The sequence below is a fragment of the Lepisma saccharinum genome, chromosome 15, assembly GCF_977018435.1.
Source record: "Lepisma saccharinum chromosome 15, izLepSacc3.1, whole genome shotgun sequence".
NCBI lineage: Eukaryota > Metazoa > Arthropoda > Insecta > Zygentoma > Lepismatidae > Lepisma > Lepisma saccharinum.
In genome coordinates, this window is record NC_139243.1 from 35401598 (window position 1) to 35428747 (window position 27150).

The following is a 27150-nucleotide window of genomic DNA, read 5'->3' on the forward strand; positions in this document are numbered from 1 at the left end:
CTTTTTTTGTTTTGTAATACAAACAATTAATTTTGTTCCATGATCTGTATTTTATCCAGCTACAGGTTCCTCCTGTAATGTAATGGAGTTGTTCCCAAGTGTCGTGAAAGTTGTTACTTTGCTTTTCATGACTTACAATATATTGTTTACTATATGAAATATAGGCTAAGTGGTACATGTAGCATATCTTTTCCAGGAAAATTGGTACGTGATGGAACATTTCCGATTTCATTTCCGTAATCAGCGTATTTTATTTAGTAAAGAACTTCTTTCATCTCGCAGCAAGACACAAAGTTCAAATTTGTTGCACTGTGTAATCTAAGATCCATTTTGGATGCAACAAATAATCTGGATATCCAAATATCCAGATGATTTGGATAGTACACATGTGATGAGCAATTTCTAGGAAATCCATATAGTGACATATGAATATTACGAATAAAAGAATTGGATAGCCCGTAAAATTGATAAATGGTAAAACTGCCTGGATAATGCACACATTCAGATATTTGGACATATATCTCAATATCAGTATGTCCGATACCTAAATATTTGATATCCAGAGAAAATTTTATCCAGATTTCGCTATCCCCATTCCAGATTGCACTAGTATGGTGTAGAAGGTGGAGCTATGAGTGCCATCTATGTGTATACATATTAAATGCAAACAAATATATAATGTAAATGAGTATGTCTTGCTTTTAAGCAATGAAAAATACATGTGTGATGGGTAGAATTTCTAAATTCATTAAAATGAATTATGGCATAAGTTCATAATTGTTACTACTTACAGGGTCAATTTTTCAAATGTTATAAAATGCAAATATGTGACTGTAAAATCATATGCAAAAATCCCAAGAAGATGCATAAAAATTAAAATTGCAAATCTACAAAGGAATATAATATGTAGCCTACCTGATAAAAAATAAAACTGTGGAAGTAAATTTTCACATCCCATGTAGTGCTTGAGTGTCGAATAGTATGAAGTTGAATCCTGTGCTTGCAAACCTTTTACCCAATTTCGTCACTACAGTTAATACAGCATTACAGATACATCTTCATAGTAAAGTGCATTCACAAACAAAAGTGATATTGTCATGAAATTATAGACTAACATGGAAATCAAATTTCTCCTTTTCATCACATGACTTACCTTAAATGAAATGAAGTTTTTCAAACACCCTTATTTATTTACTTATAGACAAGCCCATGCCTTAGTCTAAGGGCATAGTGCAGGTGGGTAGATTGGAAACTAAATGATAAGTGGTGGAGTAACCTAAGTGCCATTATAGAATCTAGTGAACAACAGTCAATCGTGAAGAACTTACTCCTCTCAATTTTTGTATAGAAGACTTCCTTCCTTTGACAGTCCTTATTTCAGATATTTTAATTTAATAATAAAATGAGTTTTAGTTCAGGGTCAATGAATTTAGCAGAACTGCTACTCTTGTACAGAATAACACCTATTTGACAAAATCATATAGAAAATATGACAAACCCATTGAATTCCATCCTACATAAGTACTTCGTATACAGCACAGTAAAAGTACTAGGGTTGAGATAATAACAATTTGAACCAATAAAAATATTGCTCATACCAATTTCTGCTGATATTGAGACATACTTGGTAATTTGGAAATTTAATGATGTTCAAAATACATGGTTATTACCGTAAATGTGGAAATAAAAGGATCACCTTGCAACTATACCATTTCAGATTACCCTATTTCTATATCCAAAAGTTCATGTGATATTAATGTTTTCAAGTTTCTCTTTTCAGTCATAAAGTTATTACATGTGTATACCCTGTAGTATTAGATAATAATTAGGTTAGGATTGTTAGGTTTGGTACCAATAGTTACTATTGACGTGTTGTTTTGCTATTTGAGTGTCCATACAAAGGGTTTTAATAATAAAAAGCAGCGAAAGCACTCCGAAATGGCACGTTTTTGCTTACGCAGGTCATATTTTGTGATCGAATATCTCAGCTATTTGTGTTTTCCGTGTGCTGGAACTAATTTTATATTATGCAAAACATCAAAATCTGTCGAGTAATATAAATGTCAACGTAATTCTTGAGGGGGGGGGGGGGCATGGTGGGTAAACAGCCCACAATATTTCCTATCTGCTACCTGCTACAAATGGGCACGATTGGCTGCTGCTACACAATGTTTGGGGGTAGATCAATGTCACCGATTGCTTGATGACTTACTCCACCCACTACCCTAGATAAACCTGCACTGTGGCGACTGAGATCCTATTGGCCCCTTTCCAATCAGACACATCAAACAAGAGAAAAAGATCAACATTACAACACCTCAAATAACAGACTAAAAGTGAGCATGGCAGTATGAAAGTAGGTTTGCTTTTATATTTAAGGAAGCTCTTCTAGCATACGTGGACTGTTACAGTGTAAAATCTCACTAAATGCCATCTTCCTGGTTTCTTTATGATGAAAAGATGATAACAAAAGCTTCTCAGTAATTATAACTGAATCACCCTTGGCAAAATTTGCTGAGTTTAAACAAGTAAGCCAGCAAGGAGAGGGGGGCAAGGGTTGAGATTTGATTCACAATCCATGCAGATCACTCAAGAAAAGAATATCAACCTGGGGCAATTGTTGAAAAAAAAAAACTATTATCACATTTGACATGTTAAGTTTGTAATCAAGGAAGGGTTGTGAATATCCACAATTTTTTTCACCTTCTTAGTAAATTGTATGCTCTTCCTCGTGGATCTCAGAGTTGGCTGGGTCTTCTTGTTTTAAATGCTTTGAGGATCAATGATTGTCAACAGTTAGAGGGAGAAAAAAAAAGACTTAGCAGAGATTGCAGCACTCCCAATAATTAAGATAGTGAAAGTCAACAAATCAGAAGGTTTTATCCATTAGGCAATTTTCTTCAAATCATGCTAAAATGGGTTGTTCTCAATAACAACAAAAAAGGTATATATTTCCAGAATAAGGTTGAACAGAGTTAAAATTTTGAGATAATTTGTGTGGTAGAAGTTTGGTTACCAATCACTTCCTCATGTGGGAACTTTGGCTGCACATCATCTATTTAGTAACTACAATAACTACCGTAAATTTATCAAAATTTAGATAATTTTTTATTCAACTAAAATACTTGCTGAACTGCAATGGTATTGCATGCAAGCAAAATTTGATGAGGCATGTCAAGATGGCATATAAAAAACAATTTTCCATAAGCTGCACATAAACTGTATTGTACAAATATTTTAGTCAGCTGAAGTTGGCTCAACCACATGATACAACCCTTCTAAAAAAAATGCCACAAATTAATGCATAATACGTGGGTTGGAAATTTAATAGTGGCAACTATTAATTTACAAATGATATGAAAGAGAGACCTCTGTAAAACTTTTACAGCCCTTTGATGTAGTTGTCAGCGATGGGGAAGTCTTAGTATTTCGGTACCAGTGCCTGTTCTGTTTTTGGTTTGAATGGAGCTGTCTAATGGCTGAAGAATTTCTGGAACAGTTCGGAAACTTCATCTTTTAATTAGATTTTGATTATTACCTAACAATTGGTTTCGGCCTGTAAGCATATAGTTAGTTTTCTCTTTGCTAACTTCCAAACCTATCTCTTTAGCTGCTTTCAAAAATATTTTAGCATTATTCTTAATTATATTTACATCATCCCCCAGTAAGTCTACATCATCTGCATATGCTAACAGCTGAGTCATACCATTTAATTTTAGTCCTTCGTTAGTTTCTCTTACCTTCCAAACAGCGTATTCTAAGGCAAAATTAAAGAGCAATGGAGATAATGCATCTCCTTGTTTTAACCCATCATGAATTGTAATTCATAATTGGGAAAAGAGATATGCGGAACAGTTTTGCGGATAAAGTGAGTACTAGTTTCTCCATATCTATGAATTGTAAATTTGTCACACATATTTATACCCACACGAATTTTACTTTCTGTTTCACTGGTGCATACTTTTATCATATTAACAAGCTTCTTAGGTATTCAAAACTCGACTAATATATGAGGGGCATGTAAAAAAATGGGCCAATTGGTTATTACAGAGAATAAAATTAATCAAGAAAATTTATATTTTGATGCTACACCAGTGCATGCCCTGGCTATTTTTCTACATAGTCGCCATGATGCTCCAAGCATTTGTGGTACCGTGGAACAAGTTTACATAGACCCTCTGTGTAGAAATCTGCCGCCTGGGGTCTCAGCCAGTCGAGAACTGATTTCTTGAGAACTTCACTATCATGAAACGTTGCGAAAAAGCCACTTTTTGACATAAAGGAACAAAAAATAATCACTTGGGGCAAGATTGGGACTGTATGGTATGTACGTTCCCATCGGAATTTGTGAAATGTCGCAACAGTAAGGTCATCTGTGTGTGGCCGGGTGTTGTCATGAATGAGCAGAATTCCAGACCGTAACATTCCTCTTCGCCGGTTTTGGATGACACATTGCAGATTAGATAGTGTTTGGCAATACACATCTGTTGTGATGGTTCGTCCCGTATCCAGGAGTTCCACGAAGATTACACCTTTTTGGTCCCGAAACACGGTTGCCATGATTTTGCGATGTGATGGTGTTTGCTTGAATTTCTTCGGTTTTGGTGAACCAGAGTGACACCATTGCATGGATTGCTGCTTTGACTCACCAGTGACGTAAGATATCTAGGTTTTGTCTCCAGTCACTATGTGAGAAAACAAATCATCCCCATCCTTCTCCGTGGTTGCTATGATTTTTTGATTATGAAATTCCCTGACACTTCAAGGTTTTCCAGTCCAAAAATGATTTTTCTTCCAGTCATGTATATCATCACGATCTTTTCTTTTGAACCTTGTGTTTTTCAATTAAATACATAATCCGTTAATTATTATGAATATTCACTTTCACAGCTTTTTTTTAGCAAATTTCATTCTACACACACAAGAACATGTGAAAATTCGAAGAGTACAACGTAAAATTACAATTGGCATCAAATGTATTGGATGCTACAATCACATGTAACTAGCCTTCAGGCAAAAATAAGAGAGGTACATTTTTCACCATTAACAGATCTCCACAATATAAAAACAACAGAAAAAGTTCATAAACCATACACAATGTTTAATTTTCTGGCGGATTTATAGTATTGTAGAAAATGCTGCTTTTTTGCTTACATTACATTACACAGCATCTGGAGAATTTCTTGTTGCATATAGGACTTCTATACGAAATGCCAACAAGACTAAGATCTATAAAATAATAGACGATAAATTCATCTTCACCAACCTTTCAGATAATTATGATCATATTGTCATGTACTTTAGTTATCAATCAGATATCTGGACTGCAAGTTTTACTTTGATATTCTTTCTAATATCTATTATTAGAAACGTGAAATTTTTTACAGAGGAGCCATAAATTTGCACAAGACTGAGAATGATAAGAATGAAAGAAACAAGTTTCTAAACTGACTTTTTTTTTGCAGCTTTTTCTCTTGCAGACTCCAAAATGTACGTAAATTCCAGATGTTCTGCAAAATTCCCTGACAAGCTAAATTCCCTGACATTTGTGATATGTGTACCAAGTTTGGTTGAAATCGCTCCAGACGTTCGAGAGTTATGCCGGAACAAACATACACACACATACATCCATTTTTATATACCGGGTGTTTCTAAAATAACTATTTCATGGAAAAACCTGACATCTGTTTTTGCTTTTAGGTCTAATGGAAAGATGCTCACCATAGAAGAAAGGACCAGTATTGTATGCTGGAGACTAGCTGGCTAAACCTTTGCAGCCGTCCAGGAAAGGTTTCGGCAACGATAAAACAAGGAGGCACCAACGAGGGAGAATATCCGTCTTCTGATTAACAAATTCAAGACGATGGGAAGCATCCACGATGTGCAACATCCAGGTCATCTGCCAAACACACAGGAACATATCCAGACCATTCGTTGAAAGGAGCCCTACTGCATCTACTCGTCAGCTAAGTCTGGAGCATCCAGAGATCTCCCACACCAGTGTGTGGTGCATACTTCGTTATACCCTTAAAAAAAGGGCCTATCATGTGCAGGTACTGCACCACATGGAACCTGAGGACTAAGCCACAAGGCAGGAGATGTGCGCGGATCTCCTTGACAGTGTTGCGAATGAAAAACTAATGGACAAATGCACTCTTTAGCGATGAGTCAACATTCCATCTGAGGGATGGTGAACCGACATAACACCCGTATCTGGGCAGATGAGCAGCCACATGAAACAACGGAGTAGGAAAGGAGCAACGCCGAAAGTTAATGTGTGGTTAGGGATCATGAAAGGGAGGGTGTACGGGCCGTTCTTCTTTGCAGAGGACACAATTTAATCCAATGCATACCTGGACATGCTTAGCTCTTCTTGGAACCTCAGTTGCTAAGGGGTACTGTGTTCTACCAACAGTAGATGGTGCCCCTCCCACTTTGCTCACATTGTGAGAGATTATCTTGACGAAACATTTCCAGACCGCTGGATTAGACGAGGTTCACAACAGATATGGGCACCAAGATCACCAGATCTCACACCCTTGGACTTTTTTGCTTGAGGTTTTATGAAATCGCAAGTGTACAAAGTCAAGATCAACTCCGTTGAACAACTCAAGGGACAAATTATTCATGCAGTGAATGTGAATAACATTACAGCACAAATGCTGGACAGGGTTTTTAGGGGCAATGTCAAAAGGTGGGGGTTTCTGTGTTGACATGCAGGGTAGCCATGTTGAACTGAGGTGAACGTAGATCTAGTGGGACTGTACATTCTGTCTGTGATTGTCTTTCTTTCATTAAAGGGTGTTTTCACAGAAATGGGTTGTTATTTTAGAAACACCCTGTATATAGATTAAACACATTAATTTATGAATTTGACATATTAACAAATTTCCACCATATTTCATTAACTCAGCTGGTATTAAGTTAATGCCAGGTGCATTGTTATTCGTTAGCCTTGTAATAGCATCTTTAACTTCAGTCAAGTTAGGTTCTGGAACTAAAGGTTCTGCTGTGTGTACTTCATTTACTTCTGATTTATCTCCTACATAAACATTTAAAAGGTCATTAAAATAGTTCTTCCGTTTTTTTAAAATATCGCTTGACTCGGACAAAAAATTGCTGTTTTTATCTTTTATCAAGCTTACTTTAGGTTGCCACCCCTTTCTAAATTAATTTACACCTTCATATAAATCTCGGATATTTTTATTTTTGCTGTTTGTTTCAATTTCGTTAATTTTGCTTATCAAGTAATCTATTTTTTTACTTCTAAACGTGTGGCTAACTTCTCGCTTTATTCTATCATAATTGCTTAAATTTGTATCATCAGAGTTATTTAATCACCTAAGTCTAGCCTAATTTCTTATTTGTATTACATTATGACATTCATTATCAAACCATGTCTTACTTATCCTTGGTTTATGGTATCCTATACTTTCTTTAGCTGCTGATTCTATTCCAGTACGTATGTGCTCCCAATTCTTATTTACGTCTGTTTCATTTATATTTTCATCATCATTTAAATCCTGGAAAATATTGAGTCTATTTGACAGTTTAATTTGATAATCTTTCTTAATTCTATCATCAGCAAATTTTCCTGTATTAAATATTAGAACTTTTAGATTTTGTTATTGATGATTTATCTCTGAGAGTCATTCTCTTAATTTAAGAATAACTAAATAATGGATCTACATGGTGAAAACTGAAATTGTCATAAATTTAGAGTTAACGGTAATATCAGCACCCCACCCCATCGACAACTAACATTACCCTAGGAAGCACTTTATCCAGACTCTGTAAATCTAGATCCTTGAAAGTCAGTTTCAACTCCATTTAAGGTGAAATTTAGCTCTTTTATATGCACCAGGTTTTGCAACACTGCCAGGATAGCCATAGGAGGCAAAGAGAAATGCATTGACATTATGGAGAGCATTATTTGATTTGCTCTCTTGCAAATATCAAACTTCCGATGGAATAGAGAAAGATATCAAAGGGAAGAGGGCAGTTTGAAGATGCTTTTCACCAGCGGAAAAGTCGAAACTTCCACTTGATTAGCCGTAACTTGATGTTGAAGTTGATTTCCTTAAGGAATACATGGGATTCCGAAAATTCTTATTCATCATATTTTATAAACATGGTGTCCAGCTTAACAATCAACATAAAAAAATGCTTTCACATGCAACATGGAGAGAAATTCATACTCTTGGACACAGTAGCAGTGCCCATTCGGGTAATACTGAAATCAATGCACAATTAGTGCATAACTTTATCTCCTTCCCTCAAGGTGAGTCTGGACCGTATGTTTCTTTATTGTGTTACTGCTAAAATTCAGTGATTACAACAATCAGTGCTAGAAGAACATGAAAATAAAGTGTACTGGAAGATTAAACATTATTATTATTATTAAAAAAAACCCACTGAAGTGCAAAACAAAAATTGTGGATCATATTGGTCAATGTATTTCAGTGTGCTCTGTCATTCGTGCAGCACCTCCCTTGTTTAACACACACACACACACACATATACATGTAGGCAACTGGGTCCATGCTTGCTTCTATATCAGTAATTTTTGGATGGAAGGTAGAATTACTAGTCAAAATTGTAAAGTCAAATTATATGCTTCAGTCTGGTCACAGGAGTTATTACTAAAAACATGTCCCTTATTTCATTTGCACAACAAATATGTAAAATCTCTGTTTGAGAATTGGAAAATTAAATAAAAATTAAGTGAAAAAATGTGAGTCCTACCCAGCGTCGATAACATGGGTACCTGGGGGAAACCCTGGGGGGTAAAGGCAGTCAGGGTCGTGATGCTGATCACATCACCCCCACTCACGACCGGATCTAGAAAGTGTGGGGCATTACCCCCACACCCCCTATATGCCTTCATGGCATGGTGCTAAGCACAGGGGAACACTTTACTTAATAGTTAAGGTGGTTTGAATTCTCTGATGAGATTTTGGTTATAACCATCACATCAAGGGAGAAGAAAGCAGGTTAGTTTCATGAGGTAAAATTATAATGTAAACAATACATAGGAATAAATGTCTACAAAATGAAACTTGCGAGAATGCACAAGACTACATCATCAATGCCATTTCTGTGTTCAAAACTATGCACGTAATGCCACAATGTGGTATCTCATCTCAAGTGTGCACCGTTTTGCTTAAAACAGTGCTATTAACATTTCTGTTGTTTGGCATGGTCAGTGCTCGAAAAATCTTATCAGAGCTAGGCGCCAGCTCTGAAATTCAGACGCTTGGAAACCACCTACTGGCAATTGTGCATACACGGCGAAAGAAACAGTAGGCGAATTGTCCACCACCATTTTCATTCGGTCTGAATTACACGACATGATGACACTGAATTGAAATAATAACTTCAATAAGCAAAGAACAATGCGTGCTTCGAACCAACATAGTTTCATTCCTTAAAACAACAATAAAAAAGTATATAAAATAGCGGTGGACAATTTGCTTACCATTATCTTTGCCGTTGACTTTTCTTGGTGCAGAGTCTGAAGAAGACCTTGTAAGACGGTTGAAACGTTACGTTTAGTTTATGTTTTAAAATAAAATATATTTCTGCCTTGGTCAGCATATTGAGTTTTTCAAAAAATTATTTGCTAACTTCCTATACTGCAATTTGAACTTAGAATCTTCAAAATTTCGTGCATGCAAACTTAAAAGAACGGCAACATTACAGCAAAAGATCACAGTCGCCATGGCGACCTGGTGACTGGGATTTTTCGAGCCCTGGGCATGGTGATAGGCATGCTGCGTCAAACTTATCTTTTTAATTATTTGAAATAGTATAAGGGGAAATGCCACGTCACATCTCATCATGCAAGTGTCTAAATCCACAGTCAGGCAACCAGAATATTTTCATATGCTGTGTAATCTCAAGGAGGAAAGGAGGGGGGCCTTGGCAGGGGTCACAACCCACCTTGTTCGTGAATCTAGTTTTGATCCATTTTAATGCGAAAACATGTCTTTTTCTGCGAAAATCTGTCCCACAAGCAGTTTCTGCTGCCGCCATTTGCTTTCTGCACGAGAGTACAATGTTCTGTGTGTTAAGATGATGCAACCCTAGTCAGTGTTTCAGCCTCGCCGTGTTTTCACTAGAACATGACGTGTCGAGTATTTTTATTTTTTATTTTTTTTTAACTATGCTTGCCTAACCTAACCTTACGGAAAATGGTTTTTGGGGCTAACGTGAATGGTTTTTGGGGCTAACATGAATGGTTTTTGGGGCTAACGTCAATGGTTTGTGGGGCTAACGTCAATGGTTTGTGAGGCTGACGTCAATGGTTTGCAATGTATTAGCATAATTTCAAATCCGGGCACGAAAGTAGATATTTTCTGGTGAACGAGGTTGCAACACTGCATAAATCGGCAAAACACTCGCACAATGCACCCTGAACCAGTACGCTATCGCCCACCATAATGTGTTACAGAATCGAAATAACAAGTAACAGTAAGTACTCGTAAATGTAAGAAATAGACATTATCTTAGTTAGAAATGCATTATTTCACCTTAGGAAATGTTCAGCATTCCAAAATAGTACGTTAGCAATGTAAAAAAGTGCGAAATATATGATTTATAGGTGTTTCCCTTATACTATAATAGTACCAAAAAAAAAATCAAAGGCAGGAAAAGAAGACAATACCAGGTGTGCCAGTTAATAATTCTTAATTGATCCAAAAGAAAACAAATGGTAACAAATGCTTTATTCAAAGTATGCGCCATCGCTAGCTATACATTTTGCCCATCTGTCCGTCAAATTGTGGATGCCCTACCAGAAAAATCGAGTCACCAAGCCATTGTTCGACATCTTCGTAATTGTTGATGTGTTGCTGGGAAAGTGAGTGAGACATCGATGAAAACAAGTGGTAGTCTGAAGGGGCTACGTCTGGTGCGTATGGCGGGTGGGGCAAAAATTCCCAGCCAAGTGCAGAAATGGTGTGTCCGACGCCTTTCGCTGTTTGTGATGAGACGTCGTGCTGCAAAATCACTCTTCCATGTGTTGTCGCCCAATCTGGATCTTTTCCATGGCATGATGATGATCAGATATGGTTTGGCGACCACCATTTAACTTCTCTGTCAGTTGTTGTTGCGTTTGCATATCGTCTTCATCCAACATTGCTTGCAATTCAGCATCTTGGAATTTTTTGGCTGCCCTGGCCAATCTTTATCTTTCAAGTCGAAATCACAACTTTTGAATCGTCGAAACCAACACACACATGTGTCTTGCATTAGGACATTGTCACCATATGTTTCCACAAGGATACAATGGCCTTCACTCACGTTGTTTTTTTGATTGAACAAGAAAAGCAGAACGTGCCGCAAATGCTCCTTATTTGGTTTGAAGGTCGACATGTTTACCACACAAACCCAATACCATGATTACTTGCCAGGTACTGTCAGTGTGTTGCCAGGTACTGTCCTGGCAACACACTGACGTAACAGTTGGGACTATGCACCAACCCTTGCTTCCAGCACCATCCAGTGACGAAATTAAGAATTATTAACCGGCACACCTGGTATGAGTGCTGACTACCAAAAGAGCAAACGTAACACCCCGTTTTTTTCTTCGAAAATCCTGGACTCGCCACTCTATACATGGATTGATCCACAAAATAAATGCACCACATGGCAGGAAATTTCAAAGGACTATAAATTCCAAACTAGAGTTGATATTCCAAAGCAAAAAATATGTTTTTTCTTATATTTCTCCAAGGATATCATGTAACAAATTTCATCCTAATCTGACCTGGTGGTGGACACTGCTGGACAATCTTGTATGGTATGCCCAGTAACCCTGCAGCACTGGTGACACAATACAGTAAATTATAAGCATCATAACCTACACGAAATAAGGTCCAATTTTGAACCATAGTACTGTCATGCTCATTTTCAATCCTTGTACTAAAATTTCCTTCACCTACCTTTCTCCAGAATCTGCCACTTTGCCTTCCACTTCATCAGGATTCTCTACACTATACTTCATGTCTTTATCTTCACTTAAAATTAATTCACTATTGTCACCGTCCTCAGCTGGCATTTCATTAACAAATTGTCCATGGTCACATGCACTTTTAGGAACATTTTTTCCACTAAATACTTCCAGAGTTGGGTCTTCAAAATGAATCCAACTATCACCACTCACACTTTCCACTTTACAAACTGAAGTTTCATTCATGTTCTCAGTAGATAGTTTGATGTCAACAGAAGCATCCTGTATGCACTCATTAGATGGTTTGATGTCAACAGAGATATCAACATCAGGAGGCTCCTCGAATGATTCTGTTTCAGTCTTGACACACGACTCATCCGGAAGCCACACATTCTCCACAGATGTTTGTTCACAAACTAATGGATCAGCACTTTCTGCTTCAGACTTTATGAGCACTTCCACTGGAGAGAAACACGTATCAGACATTGGAGCAGACAAATTTTCTTGACTATCATCAGCCCAGGATGCAGAAGCCTTCTGAAATACAATCACACGCAGTGTGGATTAAAATCCTGATCTCTAATTTAAATTTTTTTTTTACTTTTTTAAAAGAAAAAATAGTCAGATTTTTATATTTAAATCACAGGTCATTAAAAAAAACACCCCACAAACTTCTGCACACTGTAAGCCTTAGACTTTAAAAAAAAGGGCGGATGTGAGGTTTGATACATGCTAGCGGATACAGGGACAAAGAAAATTGGCTATAACCAGATCTAGCACCTCGGCAGAATACTTGAAATAATACAGAAGACAGTCAGAATGTTCCAATAGAGCAATCTAATATAACAGTGATAAATATTTTTTTGGTTCATTTTGTCCATGCTGCATCTGAATATTTCATGGTGCTCCAAGACAGAAAATGCATAACAGTAATTGCACTTGCAGTACAACTTAGAATAAATATTCCTCAGGGGGCAGTAGCTACAGAGCTAAACTAAAATTGAGGAAAAAAATAATACAGAGGAACTTAACCCTAGAACACTACCGCGTTCCAATATTACAGTGTAACTACCGCTACGTAAATTTTACGTAAATGAAGACATCTATTTTTAAAACAACCTCTACATCATGAAACAAATTTCTATTCATTGTGAACATTATTTTGTTTATTTTTCCTTATATTGGAATTTTATTCTTCATTTTAAAATGCATAAGCATGGTTTTATTAAACATAGAATATTTTAAGAGAACGTCTTGCTTGACAAGCCCGTTCGTACATTAAGAATGAAGGCGAAAAGTTCGAACAATGAAAAGCAAACAATAATAATTATTCATAACGCTGTAAATAAGGAACAAATGTAATTTTAAAGTCTTACAAGAAAATAGTGCATGCTTATAAACTTTTGTTTTCCAAATCTAAGTATCCAAATCGAATTTACAAATTTCAAAATTACGTGGAAGATACTTCTCGTTTTACACAGCTACGTAAAATTGACGTACAGTGCACATCATAATAAACGACATCAAGACGATCAGCGCTTCCACCGTCCTTACCACAGTGCTGCCTTATGTCTGACAGACAACTTGAGGCACTGCTAGGCAGGGGTGAGTGGGTGCGAGGTGGGAGGTAGGGAAGGGATTTGAGCACAAAGCATATGTAAATTTTACATACGGTAGTGTTCCACAAATTGGCTTCCCACAGGAGCAGTACGTAGTTGTCATCCTCCTTTTCTTGTAGTTGCAGAAACTGCAATACTTTCAGTTCCCTTGTGACGTGGCTGCTACTGTTCTTGTCTCTTCCTTCCCCAGTACCTTCAAAATTAACTTTCTTAACTCCTGTGACACTCCAGGATTTATTAGTCTTTGCTCCTGCCAGATCTTGGTCAAGTTCTCATGGAGGTGAAGCATGGACTGAATTCGTGAGAATGGTCTCTCTTCTGAGTTGCCCTGATTGTTGTACAAGTTGTGAGAGTGAATAATGTATCCATTGATCGCTGCGATGTTGATCATATTATAGAAAAATGAGATATTATAGAAAAATTCACGCAAATCTTACGTGAATACAAATGGCGATATTACTACATGCACGTCAAAATTACGTGCAATATTTTTCTTCTGTTACTATCGCTACGTATTATTGACGTACAGTCTCACATAACGCACAAACTAAAGACGTTCACTGCTTCCACCCTCCTTACCACAGTGCTGCCACGCACCTGACAGAATGATAGAGGAATACCATAGGCGGAGGGGTAGGTGGGTGTGATGTGGGAGGTAGGGGAGGGAATTGAGCGTGAAGCATACGTAAATTTTACGTACGGTAGTGTTCTAGGGTTAAAATTGGGGTTCCAGTGTGTGTGTGATCTGATTTTACTATATAAAATATAAAATAGCTATGAAAGACCTTCTAGGACTGGTTATTAAAAGATAAAATGCAGTGTTTTGATCTAGACAAAGGTTTCCATCAGGAATGTTGTTATTGTTGTTATATAAAAAAACTTACATTTGTCCTACAATTAGCCTTTCAACCTCCTCATTTTACAAAGTTCCAGATGAACACTCATGTTATAAGATTGATAAGTTGAATGTGGTGTTTTTTATTACCCACTCTAGGTACAGCTTTTATTATACTATTTTAGGTCTCACTGCAGAACATGGGCTGCTTTTTTCCTCTAAATAGACGAACAAAATTTATATCCCCTGAAAGTACGTACCTTCTACTTCCATTATCCGGTGTTACTTTTCCGATTACTATTATATTATTGCACGTAAAAAATGTTTTTCCTACTGCTAAAACCAATGCATATCTCCATTTGTTCACATCCATATTGTTTATGCACAGTTGCTGTCATTTGTTTCGTGGTCTTCTCCGTACAAGAGTTTTGTTACCTTGTGTTCCGACGTCAGACTAGGAATGCCTACGAGGTTAAGTTAGGCCTGTTAGGTTAGTTTCCATTAGCATGAATACAATGAAAAATTATTCTTTGGACTAAGAGAACTAAATCAAGCTAGCCTAAAATAAAAATGCTTGTTCAAGTGTTGTGCGATAAGTGAGACTCTTCGTTTCCCTTAATTAGAGTTGATTTGTCGCTCCGGATTCCACCCACCCACACACACACAGTTTCTTTCATTATTTCAGATGAGGAATGCTAACAAGGTGGGTTCCAATAGCATAAATACAATGAAAAATGTTTTTCCTGCTACTAAAATAATGCATTTCTCTATTCATTCACTATTTCGACGAGGAATGCCTACAAGGCTAGGTTAGGTTTCATTAGCATAAATACAATGACAAATTATTATTCAGGCTGAGAGAACTAAACATAGCTACCTAACAACGTAGGCATTTTTTGCTTTCACTAGAGTTGTACAGGAATGTGAGCCACCATGTCACTTTTTTCTTCCAAGAGCATCCAACCTGGATACGTATTTCTCGTTTTTTTTCTAAGAAAATTTTTTTCCGCACCTTCAAAGTTACATTTCCCGATTACTAACAACAAAACATTACCAAAAAATTATGAACTGTGTTCCTCCTAAGCAGCCCTACTCTGCAGTCTTACCCTATTTTATTATGATGAGTGCATTAACACATACTTTTATCAAAAGTGTATGGTAAAATATAATGAACACATTATGTAACTCAATTGAATTTTAAATATTTCTTTAAACAAGGCAATATCTTGTTCTGATGATTACATACACCATTCCTCATGAATTTGAAAGTAGTTTTACAATGAGGTCAATGCCACACACAAAATTGATTTGCTGTGCAAAACAGGAGAGAATAGTGTAATATGAAACACAATTTTATTCACAAGAACCTTGATACTTACATATCCCTGTCACAGTAGTTCTTCAAGAAAGTATACAGGATTCCATTATTAGTAATGTAAAAATAATACTTTCTATTCATTACAAATACATCTATTACCACCCCAAGAACAAATAAGATTTGACTGCATATTTTAGTACGTCACAACTTCAAGTAAAAAAAATTAACTTTACCTCAAAGCCCATCTCCCCTCTCTGCTTCTCTTCTGCAGATGATGGGATTTCCTTCAGAAGGTTTTCCGATTCAGAAGACATGTTATGGAAGTCCTGCCTAGATCATCTAGCTTGTATATGAATGAAGAGCATACGAACTTTGGCACACTGTCATCCTCTGAAACCTAGAATGAAGAAAACTGAAGTCATAAGTAGGGTAGGGTTGGGACATGGGTATTTAGACACTGAGTAGCTAAATAAAATTTGGTTAAATACTGGGTATTTATTAAACATTTAGTTATCTACCAAGAGCCGCCATAGCTAAGTTCGTAGAGCATCTGGTTATCACTCGGAAGACCTAGGCTCATCTCATGGCAGGTGATCTGCACAAGGAAATTTTCCAGTCATTTCCCTGTTTCTGCATGGCTCTAAGGTTCACCCAGCCTCGTATAAATTGGTACCTGGAAGGCAACCCTGGAGAGTAAAGGTAGTCAGGCAATCACAACTATGGCCACGATCAAGAATATGTGGAGCTCTATAACTCCACATCACACCATGTGCCTTCACAGCATGTGTGCACAATACACAGGGATAACTTTGTCTTTCTTTCATTTTTAGTTATCTACCTCAAAAGTAGATATTTAATATAAATAAAATGTTCCCCTTTATATTTTGTCTTGAGATAAAAATATAAACATTCCTCTTTGCAATTGTTACAGTTGAACATCTGGAATCCATACCAGAATTGTAAAATTTACTGTAAACTGTATTCTTAAATTATACAAAGCTTTGTATATTTCTATTCCTATTATATTTTGGTGATTCCAGTATTACATATTGCACGTCCTCACTTCTCTAGCTACATTCACATCTCCTATTCAGGATGGTCAATCTTGGACCACAATAAAACTCAAGTATAATTTCTGGTTTCAGGAGAACTTTCCAAAAATTCAAGGGTATAAGCAGATGTTTTCTCTATCTCAACATTACATGGGCCATTTCATAAATAATGCACAGTGTGACAATACTGCAGAGTGGATGATGCAACCGAAGTAAGACTGGCATCATTTTACATAGAGGGCATGACACAGCCAGCCATATGTTTGTGAGCTCTAGACTTTACTTTACATAGCGTGACTGTGAGACAGAGTGGAAATGGAGGCTGCAGATGTCTCGGGTACTATTAGAATTGAAACTCTACGTGGCAAAAAACAGACAGAAATCTAAAGAGCATTACTGGAAGTGTGTGGCGAGTCAACACCATATAGTACAGTGTCTCGTTGGTCAAATAATTTTCATAGTGGTTGTGTGAGTATACAGGATGATGCAAGACCAGGAAGGTCGAACACAATAACTGATTAACGATGTGTGCACCTCATGGCAGCAGCTCTAGAAGAAGATTGTCGTGCAACTTGTGAAGAACTTTCTAACACCACAGGGATCCCACCAACGTCTGTATACAGCATTTTGATCAATGTAGGGAAGAGAATAATTTTGGCACGCTGGATCCCCCACTTCTTGACAGCTGCACAGAAAAAGATACGCCTGGACAATGCAACCACGCTGAAACAAAGATTCAACATTGAAGGAGAGGCATTCTTGCATCGGATTGTTGCAATTGATCAGGGACTTTGAACCGGAACTGATAATGCAGTCAAACGAGTGGACTGCATCTTCACCACGACCCAAAAAAATTCAGCATGCACAATCAAATTTCAAACAAATGATGATTTTTGCTTATGATCATCAGGGAGCAATCCTCACAGACAGAGATCCATGTGGCACACGTGTCAAGGCAGTGTATTACCGTGATTTCTTGTAAAATCTGCAAAGAAAAATGCACAAAACATGCCCTCAGCTACTCGAGGCTGGTCTACTCATTCTTTAAGACAACGCTCGGTCACATATCGGGTATGTCGTCAATGAAAAACTAGGTGATTACAGTTGGGATGCGATACCCCATGCTCTGTATAGTCCACACATGAGTCCCCCTGACTTTGACCTCTTCCCCAAGTTGAAACTGCCTTTGCATGGACGTCGTTTTTCCTCTCTGGAAGAGCTTTCTACTGCCGTTACCCAAGCCATTCAACAGCTGAACAAAGATGGCGTATGGGATGGCATACAGAAGCTTCCTTGATGTTGGGATTCGGTCATTGCCAAGCAGGGACACTACATTTGAAGGACTGTGAAGAGACATTGCTGCCACAGCAACATATGGGTGAGATATATAATTAGTGTGCATTATTTATGAAATGACCCATGTATATATTAACAATATAAAGGGTCTGTATGATTACAATGTATCCACAAAATATTACATAATTCTATTAAGGCGAAGAAGGACAATTACGCACCAGTTGTGCATTTATTTCAATACATTTGGATTGGCCACTCCTATTTAAAAAAGCGTTTAGTATGTAAGAGAGTATGAATTTCTCTCCATGTTGCAAGTGAAAACTATTTTCAAGTTGATTAGTAAGCTACACATGATGTTTGAAAAATATGATTAATAAGTATTTACAGAATCCCATATATTCCTTATGGGAAATCAACTTGAACTTTAAGTTACAGGCTAATCAATTGGGAGTTTTGACTTTTTCTTTTACTATGACATAGTTCAATGTGTCCTTTTCTGTTCATGTACTTTTCTACATCATTGGATGTTTGATATTCCCAAGAGAAGGAATAAAATAATGGTCCCATAAACCTAACACATTTCTCCTTGCTTTCTACGGTCATCCTGTCAGTCTTGCCAAACCTGATGTGCATAAAAGAGCTAAATTTCACTATTAATAGAGCTAAAGATGACTTTCAAGGAGCTAGATTAACGAAGGCTGCACAAAGTGCCTCCTAGGGTAATTTTAGGTGTCAGAGGGATGGGGGCGCTGCTATTACCGTTAGTTTTAAAGTGATGACAATTTATTCTTAGTTTTCACCACCTAGATTTGGCGGCATCATCCATCGCAATAATCCAATAATGCTCATATGAAATTGAAAATAAAGGATTCCCGGATAACAATATTGTCATCTTCATCTTATGCACAGCACAATATATAAAAATAGCTGGGGAGGAAAGAGGGGTTGGGTGACGCAGCCTATATAAGTATATTTCACGTGAGGGGTCGGGTGATGCAGCCTATAAATGTATATCACGTCACGTGCAAAATGTACGCTCATGGCAAAAGTTGGTCTTTATGGGCCATTGCCAGTAGTGGCATCATAGTGGGGCAGAGGGTGAGTGCCACAGTTCACAGCCAAACAAGTGCACGAAAGAGACAGATCTGGCTTCAAAAGAGCAAAGTTGGCAAACAGTAATCGGCAGCTGCCCCAGCGAGAAAGACCTAGGGGAAATTGTCCCTCTCCCTCTTAAATGGGATATGTACACACACACACACAGCTGGATTTTCCTCCTCCTCATCAGTTCCATGTAGAAACAGCCAATGGAAGGGAAAGGGAATATATCTACCTCTACCTTCCTTGCCTCCCCCCCCCCCCCCCCCCCGTAGTGGTTGAAAGGTCGTGATTTCAAGTGCTCCAGTCTATCTCCTATATGAACAGATAGGGGATTCATTTATCCTTGATTCAATTGTAAATCCTCTAAAGAACTCGGGCAGGGTGAAATTTGTGCAGTACTTATGTTCTCTGTATTTACACCACAAATTTTTACACATTGTACAATGTGTATGTATAACATGGGATGCATTTTCAATATTTATGAAATGGGAACTTATTATGTGCAGACAAAAATAGTATGCTTTCTTTCTTTTTTTTCAAATATGGAATATATAATGATTAAATAACAAATATTTGCTCACACTCTCTCTCAATCTCATTTTAGTAGTGCTTAATTTAAATATACTAATCTCTTGGCCTCCTATGAAAACAATTGGGTAAGCTAAACAATCATAACTACAGACATATTTATTTAGGCAAGAGAACATCCATTCTTGTTGTTGTTGTTGGTTAGGTTTATTTACCTTCCCTTTTCTGCCACATTTGGTTATCACGAAAATGGGGATGAAAGTGATATATGATGGAAATGATGAAGGCTGGGATTCAAACACGTGACGAGTGTGCATTCTTGTTCCTGTGTGTTGTAATGGACACTGCCAGTTTGTCATGACTACCTTGACTTTCAATGGAATCGTTACAAGCCGGCAGTTTCCGTGACTGACTCTGCAGTGAATAATGAAATCATTTGGAATGAAAAATTTATTCCAGAATTCAAAAAGCCAAATGAATATTATTGAAGAAACTACAAAAGGGTGTGTATTGTTACCTGTTTATCCCTTTAATATATTGAATTCTTGCCAGCTCCCATCACTTTTTCTAGCTGTATAGATTTAATTGCGACAATATTAGCATTGCTCTTCCATCACTTTACCTAACTTCTGTCATGACGATGAACGTTGATTAAATTGAATGGGTGAAGGGTGGATACAAAGAAACACTTATGCACAGACCAGGGCTTGAACTCGGACCCTTCAGTAATGAGATCGTAAGATGGAGAAATTAGGGGAAATCAAGCAATGCAAAATTTTTCAAAAAACTTTAATCATACACAAACATGGTGTTTAAAAAATTCAATTGAAAATTACCATTGAGGGAAAATGCAGTTTGCTTTACCGATACCCATGTATCCGAATGGTTAGCCCTTTCATCTCGTCTTTGTTGTTAGCCGACCTCCGTGGGGGAATGCAGGTGGTCCTGGATCACTACCCGGTGGAGGCACATAGTGGTTCAGATCTCACTTTAAACTGTAGGGCCAGTCCCGATTACCCTTTCTATGCATAAAGTGGGCTTAAAACACCGAATCAACCAACCGTGGGAGAGTGGTTATCACAGTGCACTATGACGTAAGGAGTTCCAGGTTCAAACCCCCACCTGGTCATTGGTGTTCTTTGTGTTTGTCCCTTCCTTAATTTCATCATATCATCCTCGCGATTAACCGAATGTGACAAAAAGCGATGCTAAGTAACAAAAATCGGTAACATTTCAATATTGTCCCAACGGATTTCTTCATTTTTACAGAAGAAACTACATACGGAAATGAGTTTGTGTATCATTTATAAGTTCATGGAGGTATTTTCTTTCATAGTGGAATCTATTTCACAGGGAATTCATGAATTTTTCAACAGAAATATCTCTCCGATGCACAATTGCCATTGCTTTCATTTCCTTCCACTAGGTGAACCAGATGTTGTGTATGTTTGATGACATAACCCCCTGTCAGTGTTTCCAACCACACCCTTGTTTTGTAAGAAGATGACAATTTTAACTATGTTTGCCTAACCGAACCTTCCCGTGCATGGTTCGTGGGGCTATTCATGAATTGGGGATATCCGTGAATGGTGTGTAAGGCTACACATGCATGGAATGTGGGGATTCTTCGGTTTGAAGGGGTATCCATACATGGTTTGTGGGGCTATTCAAGAATTGGGACTATCCGTGCATGGTTCGTCGGGATTTTTCGGTTGAGAAGGTTGGAAACACTGCATACCCACAGATGATCTACCATGCTACAGCGCAGAAGAAATAGCTTGGCAGTGACGTCATCTCCCACCTTCACCTCTCCTTCCAGAAGCGAAGGCTCATTCGCTAGAGCGGACGACAAGGTGGCGTGCAAACCAATCGAAATCATTCCGAGAGGGGTGATGCAGGCGTGCAAACCCCCACACTGCTAATTAGTCTAACAAACCGCAGCTACGAGCGAGGGATTGCAGGCTATTTTGTTTCTTTGTTAGGGAGGGTTTTTTGGTTGGTTTTGTCATTGTTGTAGAATGAGCAGTGGAGTAAAAGGTAAGCCCTTGCACAGCGATACAAGAGAAATAGTTTTCAATGTGTATAAGTACTTTGATTGCGATGAAAACAAAACCACAGCTGTTCACAGAACGCCCGTGGCGACAGGTGTCAGTGAAAGATCTGTGTGGAGAATTTTGAAGAAGAAACACAAAAGTGTTGCGATTGCGAGCGGGAAATCTTTTTCCACGGCGGGCAAAAACCGACCGAACGCCCAGCAACGTGTCACAAATCTGGATTCTTTTGATGAAGCAGTCGTGCGCCAAACAATCCATTGTTTAATACACGAAAGGCATTGTTGTCACCATACATAAACTGATGAAGGAACTGCAAGAAAATGTTAATTTTAAGGTTTCGCGTTGGTCGTTGCGTATGATCATAAGAAAATTAGGATTCAGATTTAAAAAAGCACAGCGTAAACAGCAGGAAGCTACTCCTTGAACGAAACAGCATCGTTGCGTTGCGTGAAGTTAAAGAACTGCGCACAGAGCAAACCGCCGGTCTTCCATTTATATGGATGAAAGTTTCGTGAACACACACCACACTGTCCCCAAAGTTTGGCTGGATTCCAAAGATTCGGGGGGGGGGGGGGGGGTTAAAAGTACCAACAGGAAAGGGTCCCAGGTTTATTATTGTGCATGCCGGTGGTGAAAGTGGATTTGTGGAGGGGCGAAGTTAGTGTTCCTTTCAAAAACAACTTCTGGTGACTATCATGGGGAGATGAACGCTAACCATTTTATGTTGTGGTTCGAAGAACAGCTTCTTTCCAATCTGCCCCCAAACTTGTTACTGTGTGTGACAATCCTCCATACCACAACAAGTTACTGAAAAAAATCCCAACATCAAACAGCAGAAGGATGAAATGAAGTCGTGGCTATCATCTCACAATATTCCGCATGCAGAAGGTTTGCTGAAAGCCGAATTATATGAAATAATTAAAATAAACAAACATAAAATAAACATCTAGCAGTGCTAACATTAAATTGAAGATTGGTAGTTTGCACCGCGATCCTTGCTGCTCATACTCTTACTCGTGCTATGGTTCCTTTCATAGTAGTTGGCAACGCTGACTTAGCAGGGAGTGACGTTACTGCCAGGTTATTTCTTCCCGGCTGTAGTCAGGTTGTCTCGCCGGTAACGGTTCCGATTGTGTTATGCTCTTTTTCAAAATCTTGTAGCAGAAACACTAACTAACGTAGGACTTTGGCAATCATCGTCACACGAAATTTGAACCTTTTTTTAAAGTATTTAGCAGTGTTTCCGATATCAGAAAAGTACTCGTTAATGTTGAAAAAAATACTTTAAAAATTCCTTACACAACAAATGTCTCCTAACGATATGCACGGCATTCTCCGTTCATGGAAGCGAAAGGAAGCATCGTGAAGTACTGCTGAGGTAATTTAAACATTACGGAAGCTAATTAGCACAGATATCTCCTGAAGGAAACACAAATTATGTGAAAAATAAGATGTTAAAAGTACCTTGCCAAAAACTCACCTTTTCGCAAACTTCGTGCATGACACTGACTACAACCACTAGCTGTTCCTCTCTCCCCGGATGTTCGCAGCATGTCCAAAGGGGTTTCGTGTTTGAGAGAAGCAGTAGCAATATCTAGTAGTAAGTAGGGGTGTACGGGATGGGAAATTTTTAAAATCCCGACATTTGGAACGGGAAAAATTCGCAAATTCATGACAAGATGGGCAACGTTGAAAATTTTCCAGCAGCCACTCCCACCCGTACCGATGGATACACAACAGTCTTTTTGTCAGGGCTAAACAAAAAAAATCATAAAAATTGACCCAAAATGCCCACCGATTCCCGGCTCCGTCCCATGGCCCCACCTTTTCCTATAGATTCCCTTTAAAGGCATGTTAGAACCAGGTCTTCGGGCTCCCTGAATAGCAGTTTCGTAGCACTCATCGTTCGCGAAACTATACATAAGACTAAACACAGTTGTTAAATCACATTTTCGAGCCACGTTCCCTTGGCCCTGGAAAAATATATGTTTAGCCCCACCTGGATGTTTCCTTTGGCATACAAATTTCCAGAATCCTCGATTCGATATGGGGCTGTATAACTTCATCGGTGTTTTGTGGTGTGGACAAGAATGACATTTGTGCAGGAAACAATTGTCGACACACCACTGAAAAGCTATAGAGTTGTTTGAAAAAGTTTCATGAAGCCTGTAGCGGTTCCATGTATCACCGAACATTTTCCCTGCCAGACAAAAGTACACATTCAAACCCTGCACGTAAACGACTAGGATCAGTGAACCGATGACGAAAACCCCTTTGTACCTCACGGATGTGACCCACAGAGAAGCGGAAGTTCATCTGAAAGACGATAGTAATCAAATGGCTGTTGTCAACCATAGATTACATAGGAGTATATGGAAGTGAAAACCCTGTGTCAACAAAAACCCAGTACATTATCGCTAAAACTGTGCAGTATGTGTTAACAGAAATAACTCCAAATCGAACCATGTAAAAATTGCATTCGTAGGATGATGAAATCGCAATAAAACGAAAGGAACTTTTGCCAAAATGACGAAATAAACGAGTGAGAGGTGTTGGGACAATATCGAAGTAGTAATCAAAAATCAAATCATGGTTTGATTTGGTTTATTTTACTTCACTTTCCTGCCATATTTGGCTAATCACCAAGATGATATGATAAAATTGATGAAGGGACACTCACACACAAAAATAACACCCATGTCAAGCCAGGATTCGAAACCGGGTTTTTGATATTTGAAAGGGATTGGTGTTACCTGTACTTTTTTTTAGTAGTCATACCTCGTTTTGCAATCTTTTCTTGTCCTTGATGTTCAATTTTCAGGAATACTGGGTGTTAAAGTGTGTGTGTGTGTGTGTGTGTGTGGGTGGGAGGAAGGGTTTATGATCCATACCAACGCTACCCCAAGTGTCGAGGTTACTGCACGTCACTGATGTCAACAGACGTAAATCACAATTGAACCACGTAAAAATTGATTAAATTTTAAGTATCCCCGAAATGCCTGAAATTCCTTTATTTTCTTCATTTTCACATTGGTACTTACGTATTCTGCATTACTAAGGATTCTTGAAGGTGCCATTTCCTTTTTCTCACGGAAATAATCTATATTTTCGACGTATGAAGAAAGTTTTGTTTGTTTCTTTTTCCCTTCAGTAACATGCTAAATGGTGGTCACAGTTTCACTACCGTAGTCGGCATGCAGTGTTTCCACCCCACTCCACCAAAAAATACCTACGTAGCCCCACAAACCATTCATACATAGCCCCATGAACCATTTCCGGTAAGGTTAGGTTAGGTAGGGTCACATTTAGGACGCAATAGTTAAAAATTGGGGTAACATTATCGTATGAAGGAAACGGATTCCTTCAAATTTACAGGAGAAAGTACTTACGGAAATAATTTTCTTTAGCATTGTGGAAGTTCCTGAATGTAGATTTGATCCATTTTAATGTGAATGCGTGTTGTTTTCTGCAAAAATCTCTGTCCCACATGCAGTTTCTACTCCCGCCATTTGCTTTCTGCACGAGAGTGCAATGTTCCGTGTGTTAAGATGATGCAACCCCGCAGCCATTGTTTCAGTCTCGCCGTGTTTTCACTAGAACATGACGTGTCGAGTAATTTTTTTTTTTTAACTATGCTTGCCTAACCTAACTTAACCTAACCTCACGGAAAATGGTTTTTGGGGCTAACGTGAATGGTTTTTGGGGCTAACGTCAATGGTTTGCGACGTATTAGCATAATTTCAAATCCGGGCACGAAAGTAGATATTTTCCGGTCAACGAGCTTGCAACACTGCATAAATCGACAAAACACTCTCGGAACGCCCCCTAAACCAGTACGCTATCACAGCCATAATGTGTTACAGATTCGAAACAACAAGTAACAGTAAGTACTCGTAAATAAAAGAAATAGACATTATCTTAGTTAGAAATGCATTATTTCACCTTAAGACATGTTCCACATTCGAAAATAACACGTTAACAATATAAAGAAGTCCAAAATATATGATTCGTAGATGTTTCCCTCATACGATAATAGTACCAAAATGGGTTTAGAAAAAAATTTGCGTAGTTCCACCCACCATTCTCGCATAGCCCCACGAACCATTGACACATAGCCACACAAACCATTTGCGGAAAAGTACCATTTTCAGTTACAAAAACAAGTGTTTGGAAACACTGACCGGGATTACGTCATCACACGCAGGCTACATCCACCTGGAAGTATATGGATGCAAGAGCTTTCGTGCATCGGTCACATATTTATATTGAAAAATAGTTGAGTTACCGGCAAAATTGAATGAACGATGCGAGAAAACACTTCCCCGAAATTCCACAATACTAAAGAAATTGCATTCGGTAAGTAATTTCTCCTGTAAATTTGAAGAAATGCGTTTCGGGGATACTTACATTTTACCAAAAATTGCATTGGTACCATGACGAAATCAGAATAAAACAAAAGAAACTTGGGCCCCTTAGTTTTAGGCTCCGCTCTCTTCAAGCTTGAATTCAATGTTAATTTCGCCCCTCTAAAGAATGCACACAGGTGAAAAATTCTGCATAAACCCCTGGCACGGATACACTGAAGGTACTAATTTTCTTACACGGGAACAAAGTAACCAGCCTGACACAACTCCATGTGTTCCAACGAGGTAAACAAGAAACAAAACACTAACCACAGAGCTAAAATGGCTGCAGTGTTGCCAGATCAAAATTAGAAAAGTCCTCCCCTCTGGATATGACGTCACACGATTGAAGCTGTGCCTGTGTCTGTGGCCGGTAGCGATGGGCGGGACAGAATTTTTAGGGTCGGAACGGGATCGGGAGGGGACATTTTTTAAATCCCGACATTCGGACGGGGAAAATTCTCAATTTCCCCACAAAGTCAGAAAATGTTCAGGACGGGAAATGTTCGAAATTTCCCGAAGCTATGGAAATCTCTAATTCTACACCTCATTATGTTGACCTGCATCCCATATAGACGGTGTTAAAAATGTAAACATAAACATTGGCGAGGTCTTGCCCGGTCCCCCCGGAACTTCCGGTTTAGGCCAGTCCCCGTTGTTGCCAGTGCAGATTCCCCGGCATACGAAGTAAGAAATGAGCGCCTGTTTTCATCAGTTGTTTGACGATAGTCAAGAAAGGTATTTGTTAAAGTTCTACTATGAAGGAGTGGACGTCTAGAATCCGTCGGATGATCAACTGCAAAGCAGATTATTAAAATATGACGTGTCTTTGTGGCCGCCAGTTGTATAGCATACTACATACAAGTGTCTCATGTACACGCACGACGAACTCAAAACGTACACAAGTTTAGATATATTCAATTATTTTGTAAATAAAAAAGTGAGGGAAAGATAATTGTATAAAACTAGTGATATTATTATATTATAAAGTAAA

General features: G+C 38.3%; 1 protein-coding gene across 1 annotated transcript in view; it reads right to left on the reverse strand.

Annotated features, from left to right (window-relative positions):
- LOC145999200 (uncharacterized) overlaps positions 1-26388 on the reverse strand; it is a 139322-nt gene extending 112934 nt beyond the window's left edge. Inside the window, exons 1-3 of the mRNA XM_083136132.1 lie at positions 26161-26388; positions 15959-16122; positions 11946-12490 (exon numbers count right to left, since the gene is read on the reverse strand). Of these exons, the coding sequence (XP_082992258.1) occupies positions 11946-12490; positions 15959-16039 (626 nt within the window). The 5' untranslated portion in view covers positions 16040-16122; positions 26161-26388. The remainder of the gene's footprint in view (positions 1-11945; positions 12491-15958; positions 16123-26160) is intronic.
- Positions 26389-27150: the final 762 nt, after the last annotated feature.